The sequence below is a fragment of the Fulmarus glacialis genome, unplaced genomic scaffold, assembly GCF_000690835.1.
Source record: "Fulmarus glacialis isolate BGI_N327 unplaced genomic scaffold, ASM69083v1 scaffold13566, whole genome shotgun sequence".
NCBI classification, from domain to species: domain Eukaryota; kingdom Metazoa; phylum Chordata; class Aves; order Procellariiformes; family Procellariidae; genus Fulmarus; species Fulmarus glacialis.
This window is the reverse complement of record NW_009216309.1, coordinates 4,884-15,129: the sequence shown is the minus strand read 5'-3', so window position 1 is coordinate 15,129 and position 10,246 is coordinate 4,884. Positions and strand designations below refer to the sequence as shown.

At 46.4% G+C, this 10,246-nt stretch overlaps 1 protein-coding gene across 1 annotated transcript in view; it reads right to left on the bottom strand.

Moving 5' to 3' along the window:
* Positions 1-10,024, bottom strand: part of LOC104077862 (rho GTPase-activating protein 31-like) — a 56,281-nt gene extending 46,257 nt beyond the window's left edge. Inside the window, 1 exon segment of the mRNA XM_009579260.1 lies at positions 9,925-10,024. Within this exon segment, the coding sequence (XP_009577555.1) occupies positions 9,925-10,024 (100 nt within the window).
* Positions 10,025-10,246: the final 222 nt, after the last annotated feature.

Sequence of the window (10,246 nt, the reverse complement as noted above, 5' to 3'; positions counted from 1 at the left end):
TTTGGATGTTCAATCCTTATTTTAGAGATGCAGGTATATCTCCTCTAATCATTTCACCATGTGACAGTATTTAATCACGTTACAAAACCAAATGCACATACGTTCCCAGATGGGAGAAAGCAAAGGAAGGACACGAGATGTAAAGAGAGCTTTGCATTTGGTTTGGGGTTTAGTTTTTGTTCTTTCTTTAACTGTTCTGTGCTTTACAGAACTAAACAAAGCCTCCTGTTCCAGATGATAAATCTTCAAGCTGCTCCTGGCCCCAGAGAGCACAGGAGATAATAGCATTTCCAAAGGCATTTAGTTAGCTGAGCCTTGAGTGTAGAAGAGGGCAGAGAGAGGAGCTGGAGATAAATGGCTATGAATCCAGCTCAGCTGCTCAGGGCATATTTCTGAGAGCAGCAGCCACAGCTGAGAATCCTGCACGGGGATGCACGTTTCCGCTCCCCTTGCCCGGTCCCTGTGCTGGAGAAGGACATGTAACACAGCACCCCAAAAGGAAGAATTCTGGCCACAAGCCCCTGGTTCGGTGCACAGTGCCTTTAGGGGGGCTGTACAACCACCACATGAGAAAGGTGTGCTGCTTCACAGCATTATTTGTAGGCTTTCTATTAAGACAAGGCTCTGCAAAGCTTTCATCAGATGCAGCATATCAGCCTATTATATAAAGCATACATTAATTTGTTTGAGCTGGCCAGCAGCAAGACTGCAGAAACCATTAAAGAACAGCAGCCCTTTATGAAAAGACAATTCATTTTCAGCATTAACCAGGGCAGAAAGGATCCTTAACACTGTCACAATTGCATGTTAGTTATTGACTGAAATTGTCAGCCTAGGCTGGGACACCAAGGCCAATTTCCAATAGAAAATGTATAAATTACTAGGAACATCAGAAGAATTAGGAAGAGTGTTGCCAGCAGGTCGAGTGATGTGATCCTTCCCCTCTGCTCAGCACTGGTGAGCCCACACCTGGAGTCCTATGTCCAGCTCCGGGCTCCCCAGTACAAGAAAAATACAGACTTACTGGAGCAAGCCCAGCTCAGGGCCGCAATGATTAAGGGACTGGACCATCTTTCATGTGAGGAGAGGCTGAGGGAGCTGGGACTGTTCAGCCTGGAGAAGAGAAGGATCAGGAGGGATCTTGTCAATATGTACAAATACCTGAAGGAATGAAGAAAAGGAAGCCAGGATCTTCTCAGTGGTGCCCATTGACAGGACAAGAGGCACAAATTAAAAAATATGAGATTCCATCTGAACACAACGCTTTTTCACTGTGACAGTAGTCAAAGGCTGAATCAGGTTGGCCGGAGAGGTTGTGGAGTCTCCATCTGTGGAGATATTCAAAACGCAGCTGTAGCTGACCTTGCTTGAGCAAGGAGTTGGTCTAAATAATCTCAAGAGGTCCCTGCTCATATCAATAATCCTGTGATTCTGTAACATTTTCTGCTCCTGTTAAGGTAACTCTTCCCATACGCACATTAAATTACCTAAGTCCAAGTGGCCATGCAGTCAACCCAACATTGCTTGGAACTGGGGCTGTCACACACAGCATCAGCTGCTGGCACCAGGATGGAGGCAGGCTGGTTTGAGCCTAGGCCAGGCTACTGCTCCCAAATGAGAGTACAGGAACCGGGGCAGAGGAACTGAAGGCAAGTGCAAAAACCGTGGGTTTTGCTCTATCCCTTTTGGTGCACTGTTAAGATCAAAAGTGCCTCCACCGGGCTGAAAATGGGGAATCTATTCCAGCTGCAGGGTCATGTTCAAGGCAGGAGACAGAAGAGGAGTGAGACTTCCCTGTCCGCTTAAGTGGTGTGTGCCGGAAGACTTGTAGCATCAGGGACTGAACTCCTCGCTCTTACACACAATGATAGCATTGATCTGGCATTTGAGTGAGGGTGAAGTTTAGTATTGGTGTCTATAACTTCATTATACGCAAGGGCCTAGACATCTGACAACAAGCTAGGTCTCAAGCCCATGTTACTTTCATATCTGTAATCACAGTGGTGCACAAGACCAGAAAGTCTGCTTGTGGTTTCAGATAAATATAGAAAACAGAGGGTTACATTATTGAATTAAGTATGAAAGTTAATAATACAGTCAGCACAGTTGCCCCATGTTATTTAATTTAACACTGAATTCAATTCTGTCTGTGTCCATTGTAAACATGCCGCAGATTTTTTTTTGGTTGACAATGCAAAACACATTCACTGAAGTTATCAGCAAAGAAGGTGAAGGCTCTGGCATACAAACAAAGGACAGCTGGGGCTTGAGGCTCTGGGAACGTATGGAAAGTAGACACTAGTAGGCAACTGGCAACACTATTTGCCCTTAAAACAACCAACAGTGGAGCCAATTAGCAGCCTTTGTATTGTAATAAGGTATCTGTAGGTTTCCATTGTCAAAGCTCTGAGTGCATCTGGCACCTTGGTGGTGGTTCAGGACTGGAGGCAGACGCTGGTGGCTCTCCGTCTTTTAATCACCCTCCGTTTGTATTTCACACTTAGGAAAACTGCATCCAGTGCAGATCAGAGATCCAGTCCAAGCCGTGATGTGGGCAGTCAATTTGACAGCCGCCCAACCCCATGCCCTTCAGAGCAGGACTGGGTATACCATTACTGACAGGCTGTTTTCATTTTCCGTATTGCTGTTAAAGGAGAAACACTGGAACATAAATCTTTGGCACAACCCTGACTGCCAGCAAATGTTGCTGCTGTAGAACTGCATCACATATGCAAAGCCCGAGTTACAGATGCAAGCTTTCTAGTATTTTGTTTGTGTCACGAGCTCTCCAAACTAGAACCAGGTCTACACCAAAACTTTGAATCCAAGCACTACAGACAATTGGGGATCTCCCAGCCTACTTGTTCACCATGTCTGCATCAGCCTATGTCATACATCCACCCTGTGCAGTGCCAGCATTTCATCCACGGCAGTTATTTCCTTGAACCTTTGAGAGCTGTGATACCACAAGCAGTGAAGCCCTTGGTTTCCCAAGTTCAGATGAAATCAGCTGTTACCAACAAAGAGAAAACATTTGCCAAATCAAAATACATTTTCTAATCTAGAATCTGCAGGTGTTCGCAGAGGGTGGGGAGAAGGCAGGATCAAAGTGGGGCTTAGTGCATGCAAACGACACGTGTGCCTCCTGCAGTGCTTGGTAACGGAAATGTAAAGCAGGAGGCAGCATGGAAGAGCTCTCTCCTAATCACACAGCGCTAGCAATGGAAAGTCAATACAGAACAAGGAGCTGAGCTCGCAACATGAATGTTTAACTGCAGTAACACTGTGCCACAGAGACACAAAAATCCATCTCCCAGGAACCAGAAACAGATTGAGGAAGTAACACAAACATCATCCAAAACAAGGAGGAGCAGCGGAGTAACAGAAGCAGACAGATGGCTTCTGCTCCCGTTGTTCCCAGTGTCTTGTTGCTCTCACTTTGTTGCCATAGAGGCTGATATCTGGGACTCGTAACGTGATGCTCTGCTTGTGAGAGCGGGTGGAGAAAAAGCAACCTTTACGTTATTAATATTTCCCCCACACTATCCATTTTGGCAACAGAGTTTCTCACTCCCATGTCCGCTGGACATACCTTGGCAGACTCTGAAAGGCCAAGGAGCTGTTTTCCCTTCAACCCCAGCTCGGCTCCTCCACCTGCCAATTCATGTTCTCAGTCCTTGGGGCCCCTCTGCCACAACTCTCCTCCACTGTACAATAATACAGTTCCCCTTCTTTTGCCCCCAAACTTCAGAGCCCTACTGTCCCTTTTGCTCCCGTCACAAAAATGAGGGGACGCAGCCTTAAATATCCACACGGGCTGCATAACTACAGCCAGGGATAGACCCCACAGGGCGCGGGTCATGGGACTGCTTAGTGTATCAGCAGTGTGAAGATGTAGAGCAGACTGCAGCAGCACATCAGATAAAAAAAGAGGACTAATGCATTTCAAGCCAGCCCAAGAGGCTGTTCTTGTCCCCTTCTCCTCCAAGCCCCTGCTCCTTCCTTCCTTGCTGGGAGACAAGTGTTTGCATAGCCTCAGAGTGAGGTAGGTCAGGGAAGAGATCTGGATTGAAAGCAACCTGGCCACAAAGAGACAAAAAGGTTTCTTTTCAGCTCGATCCATTCTTGAGACAGAAATCCCCAGTGCCAGAGTTTCTAATTTTGAGAGCAGGATGAACACAGCTCTTCATTCTTCTGCAGCAGATTAAATGAGCATTTGGCATTTTCATTTTTCCAAGGGGACTTTGAAAAAAAAAAAATGGCGTCGTCTTTTTCCTCCACATTGCCATTAATGATCCTTCAGCAGTTTTCCCAGGACTTCTGCATGCATCGCTAACCAAAAGCACCTACCCAAAAGCATGGGCATGCATTCCCTTCAAAACATCAATGCAGGAAAAGCAGCTTAAAAAAGATACACTAAGTGGACACAAATGCATCTTTGTGTGGTACACACTTACATGTGCTATGGACTTGCATGCACCCTCACGCACATCCCTGCATGCTCTTATCCCACAAACACATGCAGCTGCACATGCAAGTGTGACGAAGGAAAGCCACACAACCCAGAAAAGCTGTTTCACATCTGGGTAGCAGCTTTAACGATTGGCTCCGAAGGGAGCCTGTTCTCAAAGCAAACTACTTTCTTCCTGAGTGACAGGTCTCCTCATCCATCTGAGCACAGACAAGGCAGCTTCGCAATGAAACACATGGCATCAAAATCAGGCAGAAGGTAGCGTGCTAAGGGTCTGTACCAAAACAGGCAGGGTATCCAAGGCCACCTTTCCTTTGTACAAAGCATATTACCGCTGAATTATTGTTATTGTTTTCCCTCAGAAATACTTGCCTATCCTACAGTAAAGTCTTGACCTACTGCAGCTCTCAAAAGTGGTTAAGATCCTGCTTGGGGAGTCAGTGCAAGCCAGAGCTCCCATGTTTTTATGAGACCACTAACACTAAATGAAATCTTTCCTTACTCTTTCATTCAAATGCAGTTGTGACAAGGCAGAAGCAGTCATTGCACAGCCACACAGCATAGAAGAATATCATGTGGGTTACCCACATTGTTGTCTCCTTCCCCATATTACAATTCAGGGGCTTGTAAGGGTTTCCTCACCCGTCTCCCTGTGCAACATTTGCAGACAACAGCTCCCTTTCCCCTCCTGGCCTCAGGGGGTACTGCCGGCCGGCCCTGCTCTCCGCCATGGCAAAAAGGAGACTCAAGTGGAGAGCACGAGGGGATTGGTGGCTTCTCAAACGAAGAAGCTCTATTTCTACAGCAAATAACAAACAAAGCCAATAAGCATTAGACAAAGAGACAGAAAGTGCTTTGGGTGCCACAGGCTCAGGATGAGAGGCATTGAGGGAGCTGTGGGGAGTGTGGGAGGGGGTTAAGGGGAAAAGCTGATCTCATTGCATCCCAACCAGACAACATCAGGCAGGAAACAGATGTGCAAGAAACCACAGAGGGGTACAGCAACAGCAGAATTAACTGTCCAGCAAATAGGGGAAGCTAGGACACACAGAGCTGACTTGCACCCTGAGAACAAGGCGTCTAATCCGAGATTTGGCTTTTTGCAGTCCTGGTAGCACCTCCTATCCCAACATCTAGACACCATCATACTAAAAATGAAGGAAACGATTCATCCTTTCTCCAAGTCCTACCTGGCTCTAAGCAAATGAAGCAAAGGTAGGTCTGAATCAGTATCGGTTCCTATGCAAAAGACTGGATTATCTTTTACCAGCACAATCAAATTTTTATACATGCTGTGTCTATTTCCATTTTAAAAAATTGAAGTTGTACCTGATTGTGGACCTGAAATCCCAGCCTGAATCTCCTGCAGTTAGAAGTACTGAGAATATTAAACTCCATTTTGACTTAGCCCCTCTCACTTTAACAGCTTTGACTTTTTCAGCCCCCTCTTACAACACTTCTGTGATATAACCAGAAGCAAGACTACTCTTTGTGACTGTTTTCTTGGGCAGTTCAGATTGTCCTGCCCCAACTAAGGTTTGTTCACAACCTTGAGTCTTGTCTTCTCTGCTGTCCCATCCATCACTAGAAAATTATACTGTTGTTATTACAGGAACTGGGGGCCTGACGTTCAGCTGCCATTGACTTCAGTAGAGGCACTATGTGCTTTTCTCCTCTGGAAACCAGGCTGGTTATCAAGAGGCCAAAATATGGTTCTAATGTTAATCCTTCAGGCCTAATATCTGTTAGCTCCATTGCACCTATACAACACTTCATTAAAGTTTGACACAGGAAAATGTTTTAGTAGAGGAAATCAGTGCTAACTTCCTCCTGCATGGGTGCCTATCCATGCCCAAAGCCTGACACTGCTTTCTAGTGAAGCTCTGACACTCCAAAAGATCATTTTCTCCGTGTGTGGATTCAGTGCTGGCAGCGACAGAAGAGGGACTGTGTGAAATCAGACTACTTTTACTCATTGGTATTGCCAGCCACCATCCTTTTATGTCTTATGTGAGCTTTTCCTCAAATCCACTGCAATTAAAGTCATTGTTTGAGAATTTTAGTGGGAAGGAGGAAAAGCCAATTTTTCCCCAAGTTTCTAGCCCTCTTGCCAGTAGAAAGACTTGAAAACATAACTCAGATGTACACTGAAGTTTCAAAAAACAGAAAGCAGAAAAAGAACCCAGCACTGATTTTTATTTTATCTCATGATTTTTGTGGCCTGAGTCATGATTTTAAATGCTTGGGAGCACTGATAGCAGTCTGCCCCCATAAGGAGCATGACCAGTCTCCGTATAGAGACTGCCAGCAGGAAAAGGCCAAGTAGGGTCAAATGTGGTAGTGACAGGAACTGACTTGAAATACACTAAATTCAACACATCTGACCTACAAACCAGCCACCAGACAGCAACATCTGTCCATCACCACTGACCTGGGTCAGGTCTGAAGAATCAACTTAGAGCTAAAGGCTTTGTATCACATTTTTAGTCTCCTGAGCTACCCCACTATGCCTGCTAAAGTCTTTCCATTTACACTGCTCTTAAATACTTCGTAGTTCTGCCGCAGCTTTTATTGTATTATCACAAAGCTCTTTATAACAGAGCCGTAGGTACATCTGTCTGGTAAGGGAGACAGCAGGATCTTTTCACCCTTCACTGAAATGCAGCCATCTCTGAAGCAGACCATAGCAAGTTATTAAACAGTTAAATGACAGGAGAGGAAATGCTGATACCTTAAGCAGAATATAATTCTCTCCACTGGAATTTGGCAACGACACAGGGACTAAGGTCCCTGCAGAAAGCACAAGCTGCTCTTCAACAACCGCAAGCATGTAGGGACTCAAGTTGTGCATCTCCTCCACAAAGCACCACACAAGTAGTGCAGCACCCCCTAACTGTAATGGCCATGTACTAATCCGGAGGGAAAAAAGCCAAATTGAATTGTCTACACTAGCATTGGACGTCCCCTGTGCTCCCTTTGCCATCCCCAGCACCACCAAAGCACGTCTCGGCTTCTCTTCGCCTGTGCGAGTGTGCAGGACCAGTCACACAAAGCAGCACTGCGGGATGCATAAAGCAGACCTGCGCATGAAAGCACAACCAACCTGACGTGTCCTGCCTGTTCTATAGCCTCTTCTGTTCCAGTTAACCCTTCTGGGTGCATTTTAAAACCTGCTTTCAGAAGGGTCCACAACAAAATGTTTTCCGGACAGCAGCCAAAGTGCTCTCCCCCTCCTCATCACTCCCAGATACCGTGAACAGTCTTACATCTTCAATGCTTCCAAGTAGGAAACAACCAGAGCCTGCATCCCACCAGTTAAACACATAGCACTATCTAAAGCAGAGCGGAAGTTATTGCTTTATGTCTCTACCAAAGCCCCTGCTTGCAGGAGCACTGGCTTGTCACTGGAAATAATTCTTAGCAGGACAATTCAACTATCCCCAAATCAACCATCTCCCATACCCTAAATGCTCTTCTAATTTTGTTTTATAGTTACAGGTTGCAAGTTTGTGATGTCCTGACGTTCCTGTCTGAACCGTCATTTCTTCCCAAGACATCACTTTGGCATACTTGGTCACTTTCCTATTGATCCTGAGAGCCCTACCAGCAAAAAAATTAGCATCTCTAATTCTCTTACTTCTTCTCTCCCTGTCCCAACAAATTGAATTGTACCAATCTAACTTACACCCTTCCCAATAAACCTGTAACAATTGAGTCTTTCATTTCTGGATCCCACGGCACTGGGCAATGGGATGTGCTATTCAGCAAATAGCAGTACTGCATAAAGGGAAAGGAACTTCATATTCTCCCCCACTGCTCCTCAGCACGGAGAGATAAGTAGGTTGGAACTGTGAACCATCCCACAAATGAGACTTGAGACAATGTCCTTCTTTCTTGTGCCCAAAAAACCAGTTTAAAAAACTATGGTATTTCTGGTAGTAGATTTAGCTGTTCTGGCCTAATTTCAACTGCAATAACTATCTTTCTCCCTTTAAAATCCCTCTTGCTGCTTCAACCGAATATACTGCTTGTGCTTGCCTTCCCTGCGTTGATTTTTAGTGTTCCTGTAAACAGCTGTAAATTGTTCCTCCACCACGGCAGCTCATGTTAGCACTGGATGGAATTTATCTATCTGTACCTCGTGCTGGCAAAGTGGTATCAGTTCATTAAGTCTGCTATTTTTGCTATTTCGATTCAATTGCTGTTAAGGGCTATATAAGTTAAAAGATACAGTAATTGTTACGGATGACTCAAAATGAAATTGAATGACTGGTTTTCCCCCATACCTAAATAAATGCACATACATAACATTTTAGCTTAGTGATATATGTACTGCCCTCTTCACTGGGCAACGGGAAGGACTACTGTTATGTAGTCCATCCCTCTGCCAGTGCAGTTCCACACTATACTTCCTCAGCCATGCTCATCAGCAAATGAAAGACCTGATTGCACAGCCCTCCCCGTACAAAGCTGACATTGCTGCTAGAAGCTTTTTTTGCTCAGAGCAGCCTGACATTGGTAAAAGTTACTTAATTCAAACTGGAACATAATGCTAAACCTGGAACATAATGCTCACATCAGGGATGGTAACAGGCATGTGTTTATTTTTCCTCTTGCTAAACTGCAGGTCTTTCTGTATGCCAAACCCTCAACTGCTTCTCTCGTCATCCAACCCTCTTTAAGAAAAATCGTTCTGCTCCTTCCCTCATCCAGGACTGACCGTTTCAAGCTCAGGACCCTCTGATCTTATTGCAGTTACCTCTTGTCTGAGCTACCATATTCTCATCCGATATCTGGGGGCATAGAGGTCAGGGGGAGGAGGAGAGAAAGATAACAGGCAGGGTAGTGAAAATATTAGCTCAGCTGCCCCCTACACCTCCCACCTATCCCTACTCCACCCCACCCTCCCAGTCTCCATCCTGTCTCCATCCCGCAGTGAAAGGACAATATGGGAACTGTAGTGGAGTCCAGGAGGGGCAGGTTGGACATTCCCAGTTCCTCCCTACAGCCCTGCAACACTCTAGTCTAGTGGACTTCGGGAGGATTTCCAAGTCCAGGAGGAGGCAACGCTAAGCACAGTTCTGATTTCCAAACCTAGCTCCCCAAAAGCCTGCTACTCCCTTCCACGGCCAGGCAGATGGGAGAGGGCATCACAGGGTACAGCTGGCCACCTCTGTCCACACTAAGGCAGCCCGAGAGCCCTAGCCCAGTCCTTTCCCCAGACGCAGCGCTACTCATGCAAGGGTCATGCAGACGCGTCACCAAAGCAATCTTCCGATTGTTCATTCATTGTGAGCAACTGGGCAGTGACTCCACTTCCCGGGGATAAACCAGCTCCAGGTTGTCTAGCCCTCAGCCTTGGGAAAGGTCCGGTTTGCAGTCCTACCAGTAAAAAAAGGGGGGACGCGCGCTCTGCTCCTCCGCTACCAGAGTGAAAATAAAGAGGCATTTACCATCCTGCCCAGAGCTCTCCAGATACTCCGTGAGGTCGCAGCCGAACGCGCTCGCGGCTCCCTTCCTCTTGAGTTTCTGCTTGGCTCCCTTGTTCTTCATGAGGTTAGTCCCAAAAGAGGTTCGCCCCCCTCCTGCCTTGCCCCCCCTCCCCCCGGCCTCACGCTGGGCGACAAAAATCTTGCTCTTCTCAGACCACCGCCCGTGTCCCGCTCCCAGGGAGTAACATCGGGGGTCCCGTACAGCGTCCAGCTGGAGAAGTAAACATTAATCCCCACCAGATGTTGGGCTGCTCCTGTGGCAGAGGAAGGTCAGGGTGAGAGA